Source organism: Perca fluviatilis, chromosome 23 (genome assembly GCF_010015445.1).
Source record: "Perca fluviatilis chromosome 23, GENO_Pfluv_1.0, whole genome shotgun sequence".
Taxonomy (NCBI): domain Eukaryota; kingdom Metazoa; phylum Chordata; class Actinopteri; order Perciformes; family Percidae; genus Perca; species Perca fluviatilis.
In genome coordinates, this window is record NC_053134.1 from 6,758,904 (window position 1) to 6,784,135 (window position 25,232).

The 25,232-nt window shown below is 39.9% G+C and overlaps 1 protein-coding gene across 3 annotated transcripts in view; it reads right to left on the reverse strand.

The window, feature by feature from the left end:
• The window catches only part of rassf3 (Ras association domain family member 3), a 76,405-nt gene that overhangs the window by 11,403 nt on the left and 39,770 nt on the right, over positions 1-25,232 (reverse strand). For all 3 annotated transcript variants that reach the window (XM_039791563.1, XM_039791564.1, XM_039791565.1), the window contains one exon: positions 1,802-1,909. In XM_039791563.1, coding sequence (XP_039647497.1) covers positions 1,802-1,909 — 108 coding nt within the window. The remainder of the gene's footprint in view (positions 1-1,801; positions 1,910-25,232) is intronic.

Consider the following 25,232-nt stretch of genomic DNA (forward strand, 5'->3'; position numbering starts at 1 on the left):
TGGGGAGCCGGAGGACGGCAGCGTGGATGTTGAAACAGCAGCACACCTTTAAATGTTAGGCGTATTTATTCAGGAATACACAAGATTACAGCAAAGACTTGAGATGAAAAGTTTGTGACTTGAAAAATCATTTAACAAACCGCTGTTCTGTAGATCTTTCGATCATAATCACATATTTTTCTCAGCAGATCAAGTTTGCCCAATTGCATGGGCTTGCAGATTTTAAAAATTCCGTTTGTCTAAACATTTTAAAGGACACAAATAAATTTCCAGTTACTAATGGACTTCATAGTGAGAATTTCAGTTTCACTTTCAATCTCGTTTTTTGGAGGTAACATGGACAATTTACTCCAGCAGGTCCAGTTTAGTATTTAAAAAAGTAACTCATATCAGCAGTGGGGGAAGTAACTAAGTAGATTTAGGTACCAAGTACTGTAATTAACTTCAATTTTAACATAATTGTACTTTACGCAAGTATTTTCATTATATGCTACTTAATACTTCGACTCCGTCCCTATAGTTACTTTTTACATAAAAAAAAAAAAACATATGATATATATGATGCAGTACTGTACTAATAATCTATTCAGTAGTAAAGAAAGTATCTGAAATTGGATCTGTGATAAAAACAGAACAATATAATGTTCTATAATTATTAAACTTAAAAATAAAGTACTTTTACTGTGGATACTTTAAGGTCTGATAATACTTTTACTTAGGTAACATTTTGAATTCAGGACTTTAAGTTGGATTTCTACTTTTACTTAATGAAAGGATCAATTACTTCATCCACCAGTGGATATCAATAGCCTGACAAGCCAGACCCACATCCAGATGTTGGGTCTGGGAACTCACCATTGACAGGGCTCAATCCGAGGGGCGGGATAAACTGTTGTCTTTCAAATTCCCTCTGCACGCAATAGGATAGCGCTACAACCAGGCAGAGCAACGAAGAAGCTAGTTGATAGATTCAACTTTTGCCGTATCCGGTCGACAAAACTCCGAACACATCTTCCTTTTTTAAGAATGACTTCAGTGCCGTTCTTTGCTCTTTTCTCAAAGAAAAGCTCAACTCCAAGTCTTCCAAAAGACCGCTGTTCCCAGCAGCAGCAGCCATAAGCCCCGCCCACCGACTCTATACACGATGTGATTGGCCTGACCAGAGTTTGGTTTTTCCAGCTCGCAAGTCAACGGAGAGTTACTAGAACCACCTGGCTGCAAAATAAATTTGCTGCCACTAGGCTGCGTCTACGTTTCTATGCGTCTAGATTTCTAGGCTAGGATATCAAGGCTTTTTAAATTAAAACAAAGGTATTACTGTGCGTTGAATATCCTTGATGACCAAGCAACTTTTTCATACAAGTCACAATGTTGTTTATTGTTTATTAAGGATCCCCATTAGTCATCACCGTAGTGAAGACCATTCTTCCTTGGGTCGAGCACAAGACAAACATAAACAAATATTATAAAGCAACATACATAGATATATCCGAGCAATGAAACATCCTGAATTGAGTGAGTGAAACGGCTGCTTCGGCACTGTGGTAAATGTCATATTGCAGTCTAATGGTAGTGGCAGCTGCATACAGAATATCTACAGGATCCAGTGTCGGTAAAAGAGTGCCTTGTACAACTGTTCATCTGTTATTAAAGGAGAAACAAGCTCCAAGCCAAATACATACAACTCACACTCAGCCAGTGTGTGTGTGTGTGTGTGTGTGTGTGTGTGTGTGTGTGTGTGTGTGTGTGTGTGTGTGTGTGTGTGTGTGTGTGTGTGTGTGTGTGTGTGTGTGTGACTCACAAGCGTCATTTTAAGGTGGTCTTTGGTCAGCATGTTGTACTGCTCGATCTTCTGCCTGATTTCCTCCCTGCTGAACTCTGTCCGCAATTCTCTCTCCTTCTGCACATCCTGACAAATAAGAGAGAGGGAGAGGGATGAAACATGACACGATAAGTAACAAGTTAACTGAGATCATTAAAACAATACAATCTCTGTTAAGACAATAGCAGCAGGACACATGGACGAGTGCACAAGTAGAGTTCTTCCTTTATATACAGTTTATATATAGCTTGTTTATGTTGTTTAACAGGGCTTTAGGGTAAAATAGAGCATTGTGGTATTCTTTCATGTGACCCAGCCTACTTATAGGATAATAAGGAGTGAGGAGATGACTTAATAAGTGGGCTGAGAATCAAGCACAACATAGTGTACAATTCTCAGTTTTTCTGGTGGCTTCTCATTAGAAAATATACCTTTTATCAAAGCATTGTGGCAAGACCGTATTAACAACTAGTAAATTTCCTCCTTTTCCCCAAAAATCATCTCAGACTTGGACTCCAAATGTAAAAAAAAACGCCCTCACTGCTGGAGGGTCGGCACATGACAAAAACACTTTCCTAATCAGCATGGTTCCCATGCTGTGTGACTGACTGCCAACTTTAGACAAAACATGGAAATCTCCTGCAGGAAACTCAAAATATGCAAGAAAGAAAAGGCTAAAACAGTCATTTGTTCAACTGAGTGGAGGCCATGTGGACTTGAATAGTGTGAACAACTGATTCAAACAGCTTGTGATGTGTGCGATATGTAGGCTATGCACACATGCGTTTGTCAAGTCAGCTCCACAAGAGGCTTTACTGTATGTGAGGACTCAGCAGTCGACACTGCGTTGATGCATAAATAACTGTAGAGGGTGGGGAAGGTCATAAACAGAGGTTAGCTGATAGAGAAAGATCTAGATATAGACAAACACATCTACAGCACAGAGAGACAAACATCTGCATGTGACTAACAACCAGAAATCCACACTTCCAAGCACGCTTACACAATTATTATTATTTTACAACAGCTGCATCACATGTAAAACTGTATTTTAGGTCACAAGACAAAGCCCAAAATGTTACACAATCAGTTGTAAAGAGCCTGTCCACTGACCTTAGAGCCAATTAAAATGTAATACAGATGCATAGACAAACATAATGTCCCCACCCTGACTGCTAGTAAAAAGAAAAAAAATGGGGCCGATGCAAACATTACATAAACAGGCTTAGTCCGGACTTCTGTAAGGGGGCGCGGGCGGTTAATGCCCCGTGAATTTGTTTTGATAAACAAGCCTCTATTTCTCTCAGCAAGACGCAAAAAGAGTCTGAAAAGTTGCTAAGCAAGAAAGCTGCCAAGGCAGCACTGTGTATGTCATATCAATTACATTTATCTAGTTCGAGTTCAGGCACGGAGCCTCGTCCAGGGCGGCACTGTTGACCTATTGTTGATACGGTTGACATATGTACTAAATTGAAAAAAAAATAATAAACTGATAAAAAAAAAAAAAACATCAGTTGCAGCCTTAATCCACATTTACATACAGTATGATGACTAAAGCATTCGTCTTCACCCGTTTACTAGTGAGCTCTTCTTTCGACTATCCCAGATTTTATTGTGTGTCAACAAAACAACCAAGGCCATGAAGATAGAAAGCTACATCGTCTTAAAGGGATACTTCACAGATTTAGCATTCAGCTTTGTATCAGTAGAAACCCGATAGTATTTCTGAATGACCGTGCCTCCCTCCCTCATGTCCCCCTGAGACGAGAGATTTCTGCATTTGGGGCCTGGAAAAAATCTTCCGATGACGTAAAATGACGATTTTTTGGAGGATTTAGAACAAAGAGCAAGGACTACAGCCAGTAGTAGGATCTATACCGTATGTTTTCAACATGCCCACAGGGGTTGGACTGCCGAGTCTCGCGAGGTATTCCGATGAAAACAACTGTCAGCCATCTTGAATCTTCGCTAAACAGGCTTTCCGGGTTTTCAGCAGAAAACATTTACAACAATTATGTGCATTCAAACTACCGGACGTTGTACCACCGGGATACATCGGTACAGATCGGAGAATATGGAGGAAACGTTATTACAGACGCAATACCGGCACACAACGTGAGCTTCGCCTGCACGGAGACCAGCGGTGTCGCTCAATGCCGCTAGCCGGCTAGGGGACATCCTCATCGGCTAGGTGGAAAGCTAACGCGCTGTCCACCTGTCCCAGCCATCCTGCTTGCAAGTGTCTGCTCATTAAACAACAAGCTGGACTACATCCTCCTTCAACGAAAATCCTGCTGTGTTTTTGTTGTTGTGGAAACATGCCTGAACAACAGTGTACTGGAACCGGGACTATCCAGCTACCAGGCTGCTCTCGCCGCCCGCGTGAGGTGGGCTGTGTTAAACGGACTGGTGTAGAAATAAAATCCAACTAGCTACTGCTAACTGCTGGTGGAGCTTGTGACTGTTAAATGCCGCACCATTCGACATTCCCGCTAATTCACGGCTGTGTTTATGCTCTGTGTTTAGCTACACCAATGCTAGTATGCGTTAGCTGAACTTTACGGATCCTGCTTGCAAGTGTCCGCTCATTTAGACCACAAACTGGACTACATCCAACTTCAACGACACTCCCAACGTGAGTTCAGAGACCGTTGTGTTTTTGTTGTTGTGGAAACCTGCCTGAATAGTGTACCGGACTGTCCAGCTACCAGGCCTGCTAGCCCTCCGTGCTAGAGATGCTCTGTCGCCGGGTAAAAGAGGTGGGCTGTGTTAACACCGAGTGGCGCAGAAATGTGGTGATTTGTATCCATTTAACTGCTAACTGCTGGTGGAGTTTGTGACTGTTAAATGCCGACCATTCTACATTACACACTAATTCACGGCTGTGTTTATGCTCGGTGTTTACAGCCCACCAAGCGCTAATGCTAGTATGCGTTAGCTGAACTTTACGGAGCCTATAAAGTGTGTGTACTAAATGTAGCCTGTTTCGTATGTCGTTTTTATATAATGTCGTTTTTATATATGTTAAATGTGTAACACCACTTGAGTCACGATGAAACGTTGTTTCGTGTATATGGTTGAAATGACAATAAAACACGCTTGAGTTGAGTTGAATGCCTCTGTCGGTCTGTCAAGCGGTAGGCGTGGCTTGGGAGTGGACTCAAAGCAACGAAGCAGGTGCATTCTGGGATTTGGTGTTTTTCATCCATATAAGACCAAAACACATTTTCTGGCTTTTCTCGGCCTAGAAGGCACCAATTTCAATTTTTTTTCACATTTCTACTACATAAGTGACCCAATTTAAAGATATATTCAGCTTTCCAGCGGTGAAATATTCCTTTAAAGTTAATTAATTTTAAGCCTTAAAACAAGTGATGATCTACATGATCTACAAAAAACGGGATGCAACAGCTCTAAAGTCTGTCCTGATGGTTTATATCTTCTGTCTTATGTGTACAGTATGTGAGTGCCAATGCAGACTCTTCAGACTGAATTCAAATTTCCAGTGTAGTGTGTGCTTACATGGGCATAGTACAGACCTCCTCTATGTCTATTAAAAACCACACACAAAACACACAGCACAATCCAGGGAGGCTTTGAAGGCACACACACCCTTATATGGAAAACACACACTGCTGGAAAGACAAGGTGCCAATGCAGCATGTGCACACACACACACACACACACACACACACACACACACACACACACACACACACACACACACACACACACACACACACACACACACACACACACACACACACACACACACACACACACACACACACACACACCAGCTGCAGAGTTTCTAACAATGTAATACCAGTTGTTTGCAAGCTAGAGGGAATTACTCACAACATTAAAAATGTTTGGGTTAGATTAAAAGAGAATTTCGATGATCCCTCTGCAGCAGGTGAAGACAGGTGAAACTACAGAACTGCTGATATGTGGCGTTGAAACTGGATGTTTATTGTCGATTACAAGAAAAGTATCTTCTTTCTATTTCAGTTTTTATTCTATTCTATTGGAAGATTCCAATAGGATCATTAGGCTGCATTCAGCATCCATAAAATACGTTGTTGTGTGGAAATTGGGACGGTTTCATTTTTGTCTCAAATCGAAGGCATCTCTCCTTGATCCGCTAGCTGCCTGCCCCCTGAATCCACTGTGAAAAAGCCCGGTCTCGGGAGACAACACAAGGGTCGTAAACGTCAAACAAACACTAGGGGCACAGGCTGTGCATCAAAATACAACGAACCACGTTCCAGCCACTCACGCTACTCAATCACAATGCCTGCGCACTAACCCCCACCCCCTCCCCCAACCATCTTGTCGGTGATTGGCTGGAACGTGGTTTGTTGTATTTTGATGCACAGCCTGTGCCCCTAGTGTTTGTTTGACGTTTACGACCCTTGTGTTGTCTCCCGAGACCGGGCTTTTTCACAGTGGATTCAGGGGGCAGGCAGCTAGCGGATCAAGGAGAGATGCCTACGATTTGAGACAAAAATGAAATTGCGCTGAAACCATGCAGGAACTCATAGTGCACCTTTAAGTTAGTACACAAAAAATTTGCTGATAAATCAGTAGGTCAACGCTGATTTACTATTGATTTACAGTAGGTCAACATTTTTGATGATTGATATTTAAGTCATTTATTGTGGAAAAATGCCAAACATTTTCAAAAGTCAGCATTTGCTTTTATATGAATGTTAACCGAAAATCTTTGGGTTTTGGTGGTCGTTTGGACAAAACAAACATTTTAAAAGTAGGGATAGACCGATTATCAGGTCGTTTTTTGGCAATTTGCAGATGATCTGTGTCTGTCCCTCTGCTTCGGTTTCACTCACCACTGAGTCTGACTTAATGTCCCGCCCACAACACTATCTTTTATTGTGTATTATGTTGAAAGTTTCTAATTTATAAACTAATTGCTTAAAGCATCTAAACTAACTTTTGTGTTGGAGTTGTAACATTCCAAAATCTTAATTTTGACTTGGAGATTTTCATTTTCACTGTAAATGCATAATGGTTCCAAATATCGGTTATCGGTTTCATTAACTACTAATAATCTGTATTGTATCGGCCTTGAAAAACCGGTATCGGGCGATCCCTAATTTAAAGACATAAATTTGGGCTCTGGGAAATGTTAAATAACAGTTAAATCAGCCCGAGATGTGATGAATGATTATTGTAGAATAATATAACACAGAATATTAATATATAAATAAAAATATATACATTTTGCAGAATGGTCAGTAGGGCTGGTAGACTGGGTAAACCCAGCCCGATCTGCTGGCGATTTGATTTCGCCCTGCAGCTCAGGCTGGAAACCTGTACGTTTACCGTTACAAATCTGCAGGAACCAATCACACAGCAGACTCCCCAGGCTAATGTTCAACCTTAAAAGATTGAGCTTGGTCTGGTGATAGCCAGACTATAGGACTGGGTACCGAATTCAATACTTTTTAGGCACTGACCAAATTGCCTCTTTAGTATGGAGTATATAACAATAAGCATGCAGCATGCTTCTACCAAGATCTAATGTTTGGGATTGGCTGTTTATCCTTACACGTCGTAGAGGCAGGCAGGGAAAACTCTACGTTACGCACAGAGAAAGGGCTCACTTATTAGGAGTTGTAAAAAAAATAAAAAGATTTGTGCCGTAATGTGTACTGTTGTAATTCCTTTTTTGTTGAGTTTTTTTGTGATTGTTGCGGGTAAAAATCCTTAATTATGCGGAACGCATTCTTAAAATATGCGATGGAATATGCGGGATATTTATGCGGGGACTTGCAAAAACTACGGTTTGATGAAAAGGAGAAAAAAAAAGTGATTCCCCCAACACCCTGCTTTTCGATGATGTTCACGTTGCGTAATTACATCACTTCATAACGTTCCCATGGCAACAGGGGAAAATGGCTGCTCTTGTGTGAAGTAAACGCAAAATTTTTCAACTTTCTGCTAAGATATATTATGGGACGTTTTTTGCAACGAAAATGCGGGGATTATGAAATCATGCAAGCCCCGCATATTTTGCGCGGAAATCGTCAATTTATGCGGCGAAAGTGCGGCGTATTTGAAAAAATAAATATGCAGACTTTGGCTGATTATGCGTTGAATTATGCGATCACATAATCGCGTTTTTCTGGAGGGACTGGTTATCAAACATTTTTGAACGATACCTAGCCCTAATAGTAGTCTCATAGGAGGCTCTTCTCATTGACAATTAAGTTGAAAGAAATAATTTAATAGATTATGGAGGAACTAAAAGTTGGTGCAAAACAACTACAGACACATTCAATGAAAATGTTATCAGTTTTCAAAAAATCTCTCATATTTAAACCCTATATTGGTGCATAAAGCAAACTCCTTAGTGACGGTGACCCGTCTGTGTGCATGTGTCGGTCAACCTGACAGACACCGACTCATCAGGATTAAAAAGGAGAACACACAGGGACAGTGGACCTCAACAAATCTGCTCCACTGCATGCACAAAGACACAAATAGCATCACAACGCCATGAATCTGAGGAGATTCCTTGATTTGTTTCTAAAAACATCCGTTTAACTATCACAACGTTAAGTTTGACCCCCCCCCCAATTCAGTTCACTTTAAGCACCTGCCGGGTCAAATGAGTCAAAGCTTACTATTACCAGGAAGTGACAGGTAATGAGATTATCTGCCATTTTACCATCCACAGAAAGAAAAACTGAAGAAAAGAAAACACTTGCTCCATTATATGAGAGCTTCTGATACAGACCCATATAAATATCATTCTAGCCCTCATGAGTATGCATACCAAGTGTGTCCAGTTCCGGATAGAGAGGGTTAAGAGGAACTAGGAGGGTGTTAGCGACCAAATCCAAACAAACAAGAGAAGCAGAGCACAGTGGAGCTCCAACACAATGAGGTCACGGTCCTATTTAAGAGCAAAGTGAATCCTCCCACTGAAGCTGGAAGATCAACACTGGACAGGGGAGGGGAGAAAGGAGGACAGAGGGAGAAGACAAAGACAGATGGTAGCTGCGTTTCAATAACGAAGAATAAAGAAGATGATTTGCACCAGAAACGGATAATTATCTCACTTTTCCCTAGGTTTGTGGAAGACTTAGGTGCACATATTTGGCATTGGAGTTTAGGAGTCCTCCTTAAAGAAAAATGTGACTTTTTTCCCAATTAAAAAAACACGCAATTTAACTCCATTTTTGGACCAATATTATCACCATATCCGTGTCTAAAATGTTGGAAAAAGCTGGAGCAGATCATAAGTAAATAACACTCAAAAAGCTTAAAGGGATACGCCACCGTTTGTTGAAATAGGTCTTATCACGGTCTCCCCTAGCTGTAGGTCGGTGGGCCAACGCATTTTTTGTGCATTGTTTTAGTCCGGTGCAACACCGGCAGCGCCACCGCTAGTTAGCTTAGCGTAGTGAATGGAATCCTATGTTGCCGGTTAGCATGTTGTGAGTAAAAGTGAAAAGCCAACAAAAGATTAAAAAACAACTTAATTACTTGCACTGAGACAACCTACAGCCAGGGTAGACCGTGATAAGCCCCATTTCAACAAAACGGTGGCGTATTCCTTTAAAGACTAAACTTAGACCACTGGGGACCAACTACAGGCTACTAAGGCTTGGGTGCTGCGCCTAAGCCTTATAATGGTAGGGAAAACACTGCTTTATATCCAGATCTTTAAGTTTTAAGACGAACACTGAAGCTGTGAATGCTGATTAGACAGAAATATGAAAGACAACTAGCCAAAAACTCCTGTTATGACAGCAGTATTCTTCGTCACCCAGCTAGAACAGACCACTAGAGAAAAACATTAGATTCAATATTTAGGGAATAATTAAATTGCATGTCTACATACTACACTTGTTGCAAAGAGAAGAGCATTAAAAAGCAGGATAGACTACTACTTTGGCACCAGATCTACCAGGAAACACCGGTACAAGAAGAAGAAATGGAGAAAATAAAAAGTGGCAAGGCAGAAAAAGAAGAGCTAAGGGGAAACAGCCAGAACGATAACGTTTTATCTTTATCTCCATGTCAGAGTCTCCCTGTTCCCTGACTGCTGTTTAACAATAGCCCAGGTGGTTAAAGTTTAGTCTGCATGTGTGTATGTATGAGACAGATATGGCTCTTTTTTTTTTTTTTTCTTCAAACTTTGATCACACACACCTGCAGCATTGCTGCCTTTGTTAAACACTGTCACACTCGTCTGCATCCACTGTCTGTAAATAGATGACATCACCATGTAAGAGTGTGTGTGTGTGTGTGTGTGTGTGTGTGTGTGTGTGTGTGTGTGTGTGTGTGTGTGTGTGTGTGTGTGTGTGTGTGTGTGTGCGCAGAAATAACACGCTTAGCTTGGCTAAATAGCCCCTAAAGCAGTGGAGTGTTTGTGTGTGTGTTATAAGCAGACTAAACAGTGGTTTGGCTGTGCTAACTAAATCTAACCTACATTTTAAAAAGGACAAGAAAGACATTTTATTTCTGTCCCTGTGTTTACTTACTTCCTCTAAGCTATGTGTGTTTGAAATGACCAAAGGGAGTTTATACTGGTTAGATCATACTGGGCCTGCTGCCAGTTGGACCTGTTCCTCCAATTATTCAACCAACCTTTTTACTATTTTGACTAAATCTTTATTTAATAATTAGTTAAGTTTTTAGGATATTTTCCTAAAAAGTTTTTCAAGGTTTCCTTGAATCTACTTTGGGAGTAATTATACAGAAAATAGAGATACATTTTTGGGATTGCTTTTTTTTAAAATTTTATTTAGCTAGCTGTGAGTTAAAGCAAAGTAACTTTGTATTTATCAGTTACTTTCTGTATCAGTTATTCTGACAATCATTCTCTCAGAGTGGTCATTAAAATATCAGAAAATAGTGAAATATAATAAGTTAAGCTGTGCACCGATTAAAACATTGTCTAGGTTTCTCTAGTTCTACTTCTATACTTGTTTCTGTTGTTTGTTTTTTGTTGTTGTATTTTTTAGAAAACTTGGAAATGATTGAAATTTACGGACCTGTAAAATAAAGTGTTCCTTCAGTAAAACCTTCCAAAATGTTCCAATAGAGCCTTTCTGCAAAATTCTCAAACATAAGCATCTTTCATAAAATCTCTGGTGACACTTAATCAATGTTTGGTCTGTTTGTCTATCTAATGTCCATTTTTCTACCCTCCTCACCCTCTCTGTTACTTCCTGTTGAGTCCACGGGGGGAAGTCGAGATCGGCCACACCTTTCCTCCCAGCATTCCTGCACTAATGGGTACACACGCAAGCATGCACAGCGCCACGTTAATGTGCTGTACAAGTGGAAGTGCTCACACCTTTCCTCTATAACAAGACAATCCTCAGCTAATGGACAGAAACAAACTCTCTTCTACTTAAGTGGACCTTCCCGAGTTAATGGACCCTCAAACAGTAGATACAGTGCAGCCTTGATAAAGCCTTTTATAGATCGCTCCATCTGTGTTATGCATAGGGTTGGGCATCGTTTGGATTTTAACGATTCTGATTCTTCCTTTCGATTCCAGTTCTTATCGATTCTCGATTCCGATTCTTTGAGGGGTGGAGTTGAACATGCCTATTTTCACAAATAAGAGGAAAGTTTTATTTTGATTCAATGGTGGTTTGCAATTTAACAGGGCTATTTCAATGTAAAATGAAGCCACACTAGAGCTCTGCTTACTGCGCTCCAAGGCTGCAACCCAACCAGCTCCTGGCCGCTTCGGAAACCAAAACTTGCGCATATTAAATTGGGAAGCGATTATCGGATTTGAAACCAAATCCTCTAACCGATTCCAATAAAGAAACGATTCTACTGGAATCCTAATTTTTGAAACAATTCCAAGTAGGAATCGGTTCTCGATGCCCAATCCTAGTTATGCAGTGACAAGTACGATATAAGCTATTCAGCAACCACAGCTGTCTTTTTTTCTATAACCTAACTTATGTAACCACTACTCGTTTACACCTAGGTGACTTCCAGAGCCTCAAGGCTGAAACAGATACCTGTGTGTTTGGTTTGAAGCCGTCCCTGTCTTGCATATACTGTCTTGGTATAAGTGTTTTCGACATGAAACTGCAGTTAAAGCACTAAAATCAATTACCAATCTGAATCTGTAAAGTAACTAAAGATTTTCAATAAATGTAGTGGAGTATAAAGTACAATATTTCCATCTGAATTGTCATTAGGGCTGGGCAATATATCGATATTATATCGATATTGTGATATGAGACTAGATAACGTCTAAGATTTTGGATATTGTGATATGACATAAGTGTCTTTTCCTGGTTTTAAAGGCTGCATTACAGTAAAGTGATGTACTTGTCTGAATTTACCAGACTGTTGTAACTGTTGTATTATTTGCCTTTTCCCCACTTAGACATTATGTCCACATTACTGATGATTATTTATATAAAATCTAAGCGTGAAGAGGTTTTGTTAGAGCACCAATTGTCAATCCTAGAATATCGCCGCAATATCGATATTAAGGTATTTGGTCAAGAATATCGTGATATCTGATTTTCTCCCCATCGCCCAGCCCTAATTGTCGTCGTAAAGAAGTATAAAGTAGCAGAAAATGAAAGTGCTCAAGTAAAGTACAACCACCTCAAAATTGTACTCATAAGTACAGTAAAACTGCCAGATGTTTCTTCAGAAGAGAAGAGACGAGGTCAAAATGGTGCTATTGTCTTTGCAAACAGCGAAGTGAAACCTGCAGACTAAACCAGCTGGACCACATAGAGACAAGAACCCGGGCTCGACACAATGATGTGAACCCAAGTGGACTAGTGACATCGCCCTGCAATACTACTGTCTGTAGGTTTCCACAGTGGTTCAGTAAGTACAACATGGACAGCAGGATAGGATACACAGTTCTGGTTCAACTCTCTGCGAGGAGTCTGTGAGGAGACCACAAGGAGGCTGTTGGGAGGGCTGGGTGGTCCTCTGTCAAGACCTTAACCAACTACAACAAAGAGGAGTGGAAAGACGAAAGATGTGGAGGAGAAGACACAGGCAAAAGAAAAAAAAGGGGGAGGTAGTAGGAGGAGGTTAGAAGAAAGGGGAAGAGAAGAACTAGGGAGGAAAATGTGGAAGGATGAAGAATGAGGGAGGAAGAGAAAGAAAAAAAATAAAGAAAAGACTGATTACAAGTGAAGAATGAGGATGTGAAAGGGGAGAAGAAGGAACATGCAGTAGAGGAGACAAGAGGAGAACGAGGAAATCAAGAAAATGTCTTTCTCATAATGAAATGAATTTTCTATTTTTAGTAGCAATACTATTCTGACCTCATGTTTGATAAGTGTCCCTGGCTGCCTCTTTCCAAACTCAGCTACTGCTGTAGTCATGCAGTTAATTTGGTTGCCTCAGAGATAAATCGAACGTAAAACATGCCCAATGTTGGTCAGCTCACATTGGAGCCGCTGTCTAAACTGCTGAGAAATGTTCTCATTAGACTGAGAGATGGCTTTTATTTAAACAGGCACTGCTCAGCCAACTCTCTCTCACACACAAACAACTTGATTTCATGTTTGGTTTGAGTTGTTCCTGAAGTGAAAAGATTGCAAAATACAAAACAGTAAAAGGTTGTTAAATTGCACACATTTGTTAACACAAGACGAATTGAGCAACAGGCGCGGAGAAGTGTGGGTTATGTGGGAGGTGAGCAAGCATGTGTGGTTTGAGATTATGAAACATGGCTCTGACCTTGGAGGCAAAATTGAGGTGTGTAGCCTATGTGTTTGCGTTTGAGCACAGTGAGCCAACAAGACGTCCTCGGGGGAGTTTCATTTGTCAGAAAGCTAAACACCATTGGATACGGTACATGCATGTAGGGCTTCAGCTAATGATTGTTTTTATTAGCTAATAACTTGTTTTTCAGATTCCTCTTTCACCGCTTAGTCCATAAAGTGTCGGAAAATAATGACAAATGTCTTCAAACAGCTTGCTTTGTCTCAGCAACAGTCCAAACCCCAAGGTTATTTAATTTTACATCAAAACAAAAAGAGAAAAAAATAGAAATGCCTCACATTTGAGAGGCTGAAGTCAGAGGTTGTTTGATTTTTTTGCAAGATTATTAAATAACTGCAGACTGATTAAGTGACTAATCATTGCAGCTCTAATGTTGATTTTTTTTATTAAATCGAGTACCAGCACTAACTCGTATATTATATAATGGTATATAGTTACAGTTACAAGGTTTTATAGTGATAATGAAGGCATTAAAAAAAAATTCTGAAATTAAACAAATTTGAGTTTATTTCTGGGCTCACAGCGAATATGCTCAATATGCATTTTTTTTTTTAAAGACCTAATAATGATGAGCAGAATAGTACACTGAGTCAGATACACATACATGTACACACATGCCTGTGGACATGGCTCAAGACTTAAAAACTCAGACTCTAAAATGACTTCATAAGATTGTTATGTTATGTTATATCAATCTACAGTCTTACATCATCAACTTTCATGTGGACATGTAATGCTATTTAATGACGTGGTTAAACTCCTAGGAAGCCACAAAGACAAAATATAAATTTAAAGAAATTCAACAAAAGAAAGCAAAAGCAAACAAACAAAACTCCAGTAACGAATGATAATGAAAGCAAGGTTCACGGTTAACAGCCTCCATGAGTCAGATATGAAGCAACAGAACAAGGCGCCAGTCCCCATCAGTCATATCTGACAACTTTATTACTAAATGACCCTCAGTCTGTCTGACACTCCGCCTACCTGAGAATCATTAATCATTAATGCAGACGTTTAGAACGTGTTTTCAACTCTCTGCTAACATATTAATATGAGGACAATGTCCAATCATTCCATTATACACATATAGGTAACAACATGAGCTTTTCTCTGGTGCCACAGCAAAAACTTATAATAACAACAATGTTTTTCTCCTTATTTTTCAGCCATCCAACAAACTTCTGGTGTTCAGCTTTATGAGCTTTTTTTCTTTACCATTTCCTCGTATCATTTAGTGACATTGAAAGTTTTTAACACAATCGCTCCACAGATGGATTGCTAAAGTGTCATCCTCTCTTAAGAAGACATGTTGCTGATTTAAATCCAGCTCTGTGTCACCTTAGTGTGGGCAGATGAATGGATAATTTCCTACAATAAATTCAGTTTGGTAAGAAAAAACTTACACAAGTCAACAGCTTGCTTTTAGTCATCTTATATTTTATGCAAGGTATTCACAACTCGTGTGAAAAAGTAGAAATGAGTCCAAATGTGGTATCAGAGTACAACAAGTTGTTGCTGTGATACAATGGACACAATGAGGGTGTCAAAGGCAGGTGTGTCTGTATGGGGCCAGATAATGGTAACAATACCTGTGAGATGTGTGTGTGTGTGTAATAATGACTATAATGCTGATCTAGTTACCTCTGCAACAGTGGGAAATCCCTTCCAAAGAGCCTGAACGCACACACAAAACACACACTTTCCCACATCAAGCTAGCCAAAACACAGACCGAGTGATATCCAACCACATGTTCAAAACCATCACGAAGCTCAACATAATCATCAGCCAGCGCCATCCAGAACCCACAGACCTTTAAGGTTTTTAGTTGGAAATGTGTGTAATTCACCATGTGAGTAAGTTCAGCGTTGGTATTGTTCCTCCATTTTAAGGGTCTCATGACACAACTAATGACACACAGGATGATGGGTTATTTTGCACGCAAGTCTGTCAGTCTATACACCATCATTATGTGTAAAGCCTAACATTATGCATGGTATGGTGTGATGAGTGGGGAATGCCATTTACTGCAATAACATTGTTTCATGTTATTTCTGAACACATTACACCTAGTTATTCAGCAGCAGAGTCTGAATCCATTGCTTTTAAATGACAACAATGTTGATCAATAAGGATAGTTTTCTCCATTTTTATATCACAATAAAAGTAATAAAAGTCATAACTTTAAAAAGGGGGCAGTTCACCCCAAAATCCAATATACATTTTCCTCTGACCTGTAGTGTTATTAATCAGTACAGACTGTTTTGTTGCGAGTTTCCCAGTGGTAGAGATGTCTGCCGTCTCTTGAATATACTGGAACTTGATGGCACGTGGCTTGTGGTGCTCAAAGCGCCATAGAAATACATTTAAAAACTCAAAAGCAATGTCTCTTTCCAGAAATCTTGAACCAGCTACTCAAGGCAATTCACAGACCTGGATGTGAACAGTTTTATGAAGGACCTATTTTCATTTAAGTAATTGTTTTTCCTTGAAATAACTTACTTATTCGATTATCAAAAGTGTTGCGATTCATTTGCTGTTGAGTGACTAATTTGTTTAGCTGGAAAACATTTTTCTTGATATGTACTGAGCAGGACATTTCACAGCTGAAAAATGTACTTCTCAATAATAGAATAAATATACCTCAAACATATATTTGACATTTCAGTACGGCAGTTTTCTTGTTACTTATGGGTATCTTCCTCTAATAATGCCGTGTTTAATTAAGAAGGAAACATTGCTCACACGTTAAACTCTCATCTTAACATTCAGGATTCAGGAACAGCTTTCCTACCTCTCGCCCAGACTTTGACCACAACATTAAGTAAGGGTGCTGACACTCCAACCCGATTATCGGCCGTCGGACAGTCTGGCGAGGTCAGTGACTCGAGTCTGTTCGGTGTGTTCTGTGCCGTCATCAGTCGGAGGAGCTGTCGGCCTTCATTTTGGCCGATTTGACTTGTTGAATCAGTGAGTGGGCGGTCGGACTCAATGGCCAATCTGATTGGTGGAGTGCTAACCCAGAAATGACAAGAGGGATGAGCATGACAAACGCCTCTCAAAATCTGACGAAAATCTTTTAAACTGAGCTTTGTCGATCTGATATGAAGACAGATTCAGCAGCTGCATGGCCTATCTCTCGCTTAAAATGTTTTCAGAAACGCGTTTCGGGGAACCATTTTCGTAAAATACGAGATGTGTGTGTTCCGAGGCACTTTTTTGACCAACTCGGGGAGGCAAGTCAGTCCGACTGCCTTTTCTGCCGCCGGTCGGCCGTCGGGTTGGTGTGTCAGAGCCTTAACTCTCACACCTCTTTGAACCTTCAGAGAAGGTGGTTTTCAACACATCAACAAACACTATCAGTAAACCTGCCTTGTCATTTATCAGCATTCAGACACTCACTTTCTCTTTTGGACATCAAACAGGGCACCAAACCGCCTCAAAGTGCGCTGTGGTTTGGTGATAATGGTCTGTCTGGAGATCACAGCCGGTCTAAACTGCTCCCAGATGAGTTTCTAAGTGAAGACTGGTATGTGATGGGATAGCTTACAGAGCACGGTGGCAACAGCAGAGACCAACCAACACATGCTTCATTACTGATCATATAAACACAGAGAAGGAAGGGCAGAAAGGCCCACCCACTTTTATTCAAACACACTTAAATACTTACACATTTTTAAGCAGAAAAAAACAATTTAAACTTCTAAACTTTAAGAAAAGGATGACAGATGACCCCAACAACTGTAAAATTATTGAGAAAAGTATGCAGATACCGATATATCGGATATACTGTACTGTAATTAGCAGTACTAGCATATTCCCTCATTTGGAGGCTGTGAAAAAGCAAAGAAGTTCTGATATTTTCAAGAAAATACATTCAAATAACCTATTGTAGAGCAAAATTGAGAGGACAGGAAAACGGCACGTCAAGTCAAAATACAGTTCTTTAGTGCCCTTACGAGGTAGGTTACATCTTGTAATATGATGCTACGAGTGGTCAGTTTCTCCACAGAGAGGTAAAATGAAGAGGGGGAAGGAAAAGGAGGAGAAGGGGGAGGGTTTAGAAACCACTTGACCACCTGTTCAGAGAGTTTGGACATGAGCTGTACAGTAGAGTCTGTTTTAAGGCAGCTGGTTGCGTGATTCATCAACACTGACACACAAGGCAAGTAGGACTGGATAGATACAGGCAATTATTGCTGAAAAACTGATGGTCTATTTTATTGTCGATTAACCTGTCTGACTCTATAGTTTAGTCTAGAAAATGTCAGAAAATAGTGAAAAATACAAGGTGACGTCTTTAAATTGCTAGTTTTGTGTAAAGATATTTAATTTAAAATGGCATAAAAACAGAAAAGCAGCAGTGCTTCACATTTCAGAAGCTGGAAAATGTGACTGTTTGGCATATGTTTGGCATTTGTGCTTGATAAATATACTACTAAAAATTGTTTCTGATTAATTTACTTTCAACTGACTAGCTATTTAATCAACTGATCGTTTCTGCAGTTAATTATCATCCTCTTGATGTTAAACGTTCATTCTTGAAGGAACAGTCTCACCACAAGGTCCATTTAGTAGCTGTTGTGGAGCATTTTCTGAGAACTTAAAGTCACATTATATGCATCACATCAGAGGTATAGAAGACATAGATCGGATTATATTGTTATTCCAGAGCCATTATAGGCCAATACACTGTATCTTGAATGCATCCTTATAGATATAGTCTTTCCAACTTTCCCTTCCACACAGTCCTGACAAACACCTCATAGTCTCCATGACGCAGGTGTCTCTCAAAGGCAGATTTATCTTATTATAAAACAGCCCATTGCTGTGTGTGTGTGTGTGTGTGTGTGTGTGTGTGTGTGTGTGTGTGTGTGTGTGTGTGTGTGTGTGTGTGTGTGTGTGTGTGTGTGTGTGTGTGTGTGTGTGTGTGTTTCCAGGCATAAAAGCACTCCGTTTCTGTTTGTAGAGATAGCGAGGGCCGCACAGTTGAGAACAATTCCACTTATGTTTCCTTAGGAAAAGCAGAGTGCAGGAGAGAGGGAAAAGGCAGACAGAGTCTCATAAAAAGCTTTATGTAACCTGCAGACAGTCAACAGAGACTGGACTTCAAAAACTCCCAACCTGCAATAGGTCTCTGAACACACACATACTGACACACAACTGTGTGTTGGCTCAAGATTGATGATATAACACAGTATGTGCAAAAATAATGACATTAGCTTTTGTTTGATATTTGACATTAATGCATTACTTTTGGGTTGAAGCTGTGAATAGATTAAATTAGTTATCTACCGTTACGTAATCTCAATGCAGTAAAGTATGCCATGTGAATTTTATTTTTGTCAGTGTGTGTCAAATCTTCTGAAGCAACAGTTACAACCATCAAGGGACAATAAAACCTATAATGAAAGTCAGAGTTGTTGTGGAAAACTTTGACATCACTGCTGCTGAGAAATATCGAAACACATGAACTACATTTGTTCTGGCAGAAACAAGACTAAAGTAGCTGTTTGTCAATTTGGTCAAAAACCAAAGTATTGGACAAATTAAAACTTTGACCGGATGATGGCGCTAAATGAAAAGTGAAGGGCTCACCGTCTTGTTCATGTTTGTACCAAATTTCTTTAAAATTTGGAAAGACGGGGAAAACAAATAAAGTAAATAACATCTGCTAAGTCAGTCCCTACTTTGACTGTTTGAATTAATTTGATCTTAATATGCCATTAGTTAAAAAGGCCACCTGAAAGCAAACAAATAAATAAGAGGACTTTAAAATATATGTTGTGCAGTATCATAAATACTGGAATTGTTGGCTCTTTGTAAATTATAGAGTGTGGTCTAGACCTACTCTATCTGTAAAGTGTCTTGAGATAACTGTTATGATTTGATACTATAAATAAAACTGAATTGAATTAAAATAGGGGCGACCTGGTAGCTCACCTGACCGGATGGATGCACCCCTTACCGTGGTGGTCCAGGTTCGATTCCCCCTCTCTCTACCCCTACTACAGCTGTCCTATCAATTAAAGGCAAAAGCACCCCCCAATTTTATTTAATTTTTTTAATTTATGTCATTTCATTTTTAAAAAGTTACTAAAATATTTAACAAATGTCCACCTCATGATGGCATCAGAGGAAAATATAGGGATTTCCAACTTCCTTGAGCTTCATCCTCTGGGGATCATAACGGTCTGTACAAATTCCATGGCAAACCATCCATTGGTTATTGATATATTTCAATCTGGATTAAAGTGGTGAACTGACATTGCCATCCACTACGGTGTTACTACGGTGTTGTCATGAGTTTTGTCAGGAAAAAAAACTTAACGTTAACAAGTTAATGTGATGTTTTCATGAAACTAAAACTAAATCCAAACACATTTTCAAGTCAAGTACCAACTTTAAAAGAACTGGTTGATCAAGTCTCCCGCCCTCATGGACATACAGTACAAACATCAAGAGAGACTGAGAACTAACACTTACTCCTGTGTTTATGGTTGGCATGGCAGTGTTGTGAGTCTAAACACTGTAAAGGTTGACTGAAAGGACTTTAAACTGCAATTCACATCAAACACACACACACACACACACACACACACACACACACACACACACACACACACACACACACACACACACACACACACACACACACACACACACACACACACACACACACACACACACACACACACACACACACACACACACACACAGATCTACCAGTTAACCAACCTGTGGCCTCTTTCTGGTGCAAACGAGGAAGCTATAATCACAGACTAAAGACGGAATCATGTGAAATCCTCTTTTGCTCTCATTGTTTTCAATAAACAGATGAACTAGGTGCCACTACTGCATCGTGTAATAACATTAACATTAAGTCGGCCGAAGAAACAACCCAAACTTGTACTTGCAGGCTTATAGATACAATATCAGACAGAAGGCTGCTGCCAAGATAAAGCTGGTGCCAAGTGTTTGCCAAATTATAACTCTTACATCAAAAACAACAGGAGTAGAAACTATTTCAGGAGTGTGACACAGTTTCAGTCAGGAATCAAGTTTAAAAAAACAGAAGTGGTGTCAGTAGAAGAAATATGTGACACAGTAGTCATGTTTCCATCTAATTGTCAAGCGAATTTTAAGCAAACTTTTAAAATGCGAATTAGAAGCGTTTCCATCAACTGGCTGCAAATAAACTAGACTAAGCAAAGCGTAGTTTCGTCACAAGTTGACGTTAAGCATGGTTGTACATTGCAAACTGGCTGGCTAAATCAAAGAGTTTAGACGCTAAGTTCTTTGGCTAAATGGAGAGAGGTAGCATTGTACAAGTTGGCCACCTGTGCATAATACAGGGTTGTGGCAGAGACATTTGGTGTCAGCAAGAAAACCGTTCACCGCTGTGTACAAGACTTGGTGCTGAGAGAACAGGACAGAGGGCTGAGAAGAACAGCCAGGAAGTGACATAACAAAGGAGGAGGAACGGAGGTGAAGAGAGGAGGATGGAGGGGAGAGAAAGACAGGGGGTGAGGTTGAACAGACAGAGGAAGGAAATCTAGACAGGGAGAATGTGAGAAAGGGCAGATTTGGATTCACAAGTTTTGTGGACGGGGAACACACTGGATTTAACAAAGCTTGTGTTTTAATGAAAATAAGCCAACGCTGACACCTCTACTGCAGGAACACTTTAGTTACTTATTTATTGTATAATTTTCACTTATTGTCTATTAGAGGCCTTTGAACTTAACTGATTCTACAGGAATGTAGACAATAAATGCTGAAGCCGTGAATGCTGTTTTAGTGGCTCTTCTTTCCTGACCAAAAACAAGATAAAAAACAAACAATACTTAAACTTAAACAATATGCATAAAATGTATTAAAAGGTGGAATATGTAATACTGACAGCTAGCGTTTAAAATAGTTACTGCAGTACAAATTCTAAAATAATAATACTGGAGAGAGAGTCGTCGTCGTCCCCCCCCCCGACTCAAAGTTCACATTGGTTGCCAGGCAGAGATCGCAGCATCTGCAACAATGTTGCTAGACGCTTGTCTCACATAGCCAGACATTACTTCACAGCACAGCGGAGTAGCTAACGTTAGATGCTGGCTATATTGACATAAAAAATTAATAAAATTGTCATAAAAGCCCGTGCTCACGCGGAGCTCTGTACCCGACTGACAGAAACATTTTTTTGGCTTAGAATTACGGTAGGAACCGCTAAAAACACAACAACCTCGCCGTCCTCTCCACCCGACAGACAGACACACTTCCTCGGCTTAGAATTAGCTACGGTAGGAACTGCTAAAAATGCCACTACCTTGCCGTCCTCGCCACCCGACTGAAATACACACTTTATTGGCTTAGAATTACGGCAAAAATCACTAAACACACTGCAAACTCATGGTCCTCTCTTCCGGATATGCAGCCCCCCTCTCTTGGCTTAAAATAACTCACAGTTGTCAGCTACGTCCGCTGAACAGGCTACACGTTGTAAAACAGCCATGGCCCGCTTGCCTGGTCCTCCGGTAACGTTAGCAGTTAGCAGGGTTAGCAAGGTTAGCAGGGTTAGCATTGCCGACCAGTCGGGATCACTTTACTGGCTGTGTCTCAATTGTTTTTGTGAGTAACCAACTCGGGTACTCTAGCTATATAATTCAGTGTGAGAACACGAATGTTGAAATGACATAAAATGCCCGTCCCTTGTAGCCGTGATAAATTAACCTGAAGCTATGCTTTCCTGTTCAGGAGGAAATTAGCCAACTCGGCGTCCTTTTGGGCTCTAAGCGGTCTCCATCTTTCAAATACATCTCCATTATTTACCAGAGGGTTGTTACGTCTCTGGTCACGCAATTGTTAGAAACATGCCGGTTTTTTTTTTAAGGTCAAGTAGAATCTATCTCCGTTGATCCTGTTCGTTTGTTTGCTGCTTCCATGGCTGTATTACCGTTACAGCTGCAGCGCGCTGGGTTTACGTTTTTACAGGTACAGTATATCTGGCAACCCGGCCTGGCCGTCAAACTGGGCCGTTGATAACAAACACAGGCCAAAACACAAACGGACATTCTGTCACCGAAGGGACATTTCAAAAAGGAGAAAATACTGGCATTAGCATTGTTGTCAGAAAATATAGTATTTCAACTTAGCATGTTTCCTTAATATCTGATGACGCATTAGAGTAATTTTTTGATTTATTACAGTAAATATATTACATATTGGACCTTTAAGGATCTGAAGCTTCAATAGAGTATTGCTCATACTGGATAAAAACATACCAAATTAGTTTTGTTGCAATTTGGACATAAAAACATGCAATGGGTGCCAATCTGCTATAATCTTAAAATTTTTTGTTCTAAAAATGATTAAATTTACTGTATATCAAAACTCTGTGCTTGCCCTTGTCATAACCAAGGGATAAATGCAAACGGTAACAATGGGTCAAAAGTAGAGATTGTGTCTTTATAAAAGGGGGTCACGAGCTAAAAATCTTGTGCAACAACAAGATGAACAATAAACGACAAACACACAAGAAATGCCCAAATGGTGCATGAAAAAGAGTTTCAGTTTACAGGTAAAGAATGCATAAAGTCTGCAAAGGTTCGCTCAAGCAATAAACTGACGATGCAGAGATAAAGAGAGGGAAATAAATAGAAGAAGCGATAAGTAGGCATGGGTCGGTTACCGTTTTCCTGGTATACCGCGGTTTGAAAAAGTCACGGTTACAAAACCACTAACATTTTCTGTCATACCATTCCTAAGGTATGAGCTGTTTTTAATGAGTGGTCAAGGGGAGAAACTGTAGTTTAGTAATCCCTCTCCCTGCCAGTGTGCATTGTGTTTAAAAATAAAATACATTGTGTTCAATGGGGGAAAAAATTTGGTTTTTCTAACACCCCAAAAAAAAAACATTTTAAAGCTGTAATTGCAATACCGTGATATTTTTGCTGAAGGTTATCATACCGTCAGAATCGTATACCGGCCCATGCCCAGCGATCACATCTGAATCTGTCTAGCAGTCAGTCTGTCTATCAGTTGCCCTTGGAGATAAAAACATGAGGTACTTTTCTCACAGCGACAGATAAGGAAGTTGAAATCTTAGCTCAACAGTAGAGAATGACCTCACTTTAATGTGGGAAGGGATTACAAAAAAATCCCATTGAAAAAAACCTATCAAGAAGTACAAAGACGCAAAATGGATGCAAAGAAATGACTGTTAATGTGTCTGATAACCATCAGAAATGACATCATGGAAAACACACCTTCAGGCCTGCAGGGCGTGGTCAGGTATAAAAACACTGCACCATAAATCTATCAGCTCCGGGAGGGATTGGGTGGTCAGCAGTGGGGGAGGAACAACAAACAACCTCCCGTTATTACTGTACTCCATGATGGCAGTTGGCTTCAAGTCATTTGAAAGGCAAAACACAGCCTGCACTTTATTTCTTCAATTGTGAACACTGGTGTCCTTTGTAAACTGGTCACTGGAACAGGACAGTTTACTGTATGATGAAATATCACTTATTTTTCCACAGTGACACGCACAAAGTTCCTCTGATGGGCCAAGATTATTAATGCTGTACTGTAATACTGCAGCTGAAATCATAAACTGATTTAAAGGCCGGGAATTGAGCATTTATGAGTGGTGTGACTAATGCACTGTTTATGGAAAGCACTAAGACAGTAATGGGGTTAATGCTTCATGATATAGGCTCCTCTCTGAGCTCAACACCCTCAAACTGAACATTTTAATTTAAAATATTTTAAATGGCATATTTAATAGACTGTGCCAGACTAGCTTCTCAAATGTTAAATAGTGTCTAAACACAAGTAGCTGTAGAAACTTAGCAAAATTGCTTTTTTTTTTAAATCATAAAATATCTGTTAAAAAATTAAAAAGGCCAAACAAAGAAAGACTAGTACTTGACACTTGTCACTCATAGAAAATAAACAAAAATACTGTATGGAAAACATGGAAAGCACCTTCATTTTCAAAGATTTAGGCTGCCAAAACAGTAGTTTGTCACATATGAGGAGATGTGTTCGGTTTCCTTTTGGTAAAAAGATTTTTTAAGGTTCTAAACTTGGTTTTACTTGTGTTGGACAGGCTATAGTTGCCTGAATCAAATACAAAGCAATCTCATACCAGGCTGCATGAGATTCTTGATAAATAAACTTCCTCCCTGCATCTACTTTTGCACAGTGTACATTCGCTGTCTTTTGTAACCCTTAGCCACACTTTAGAGCACCAGCTCCGAACTGCAATATTGTGAATACTATACAGGTTTATTGATGCATGCATGAACATTGATTAAGACTTCTTTTTAGGACAGCTCTAGATACCCTACACTATGTAGACCTATATTATTAAGTTATTCATGGTCAGCCGACACTGTTAAGTGAAGAACCAACTGCTGACGTCCACCCATTACACAGGCACAACACAAGCACTGTCAGGGCAAACTACATTAAATGTACTGTACCATGCTGGAGGGATATTTGGCTATTTCTGTAAAGCACTTTCTAAAGCCTGTTTAAAATAAGTGCTCTGTCAATAAATTGCATAGTTGTAAAAATAAGACTAATTTTGTGTGTCTGTGTAAGTTCAAGCAACATGGCCACGAGCTCCAAACATCATGTGAAAGATGATGA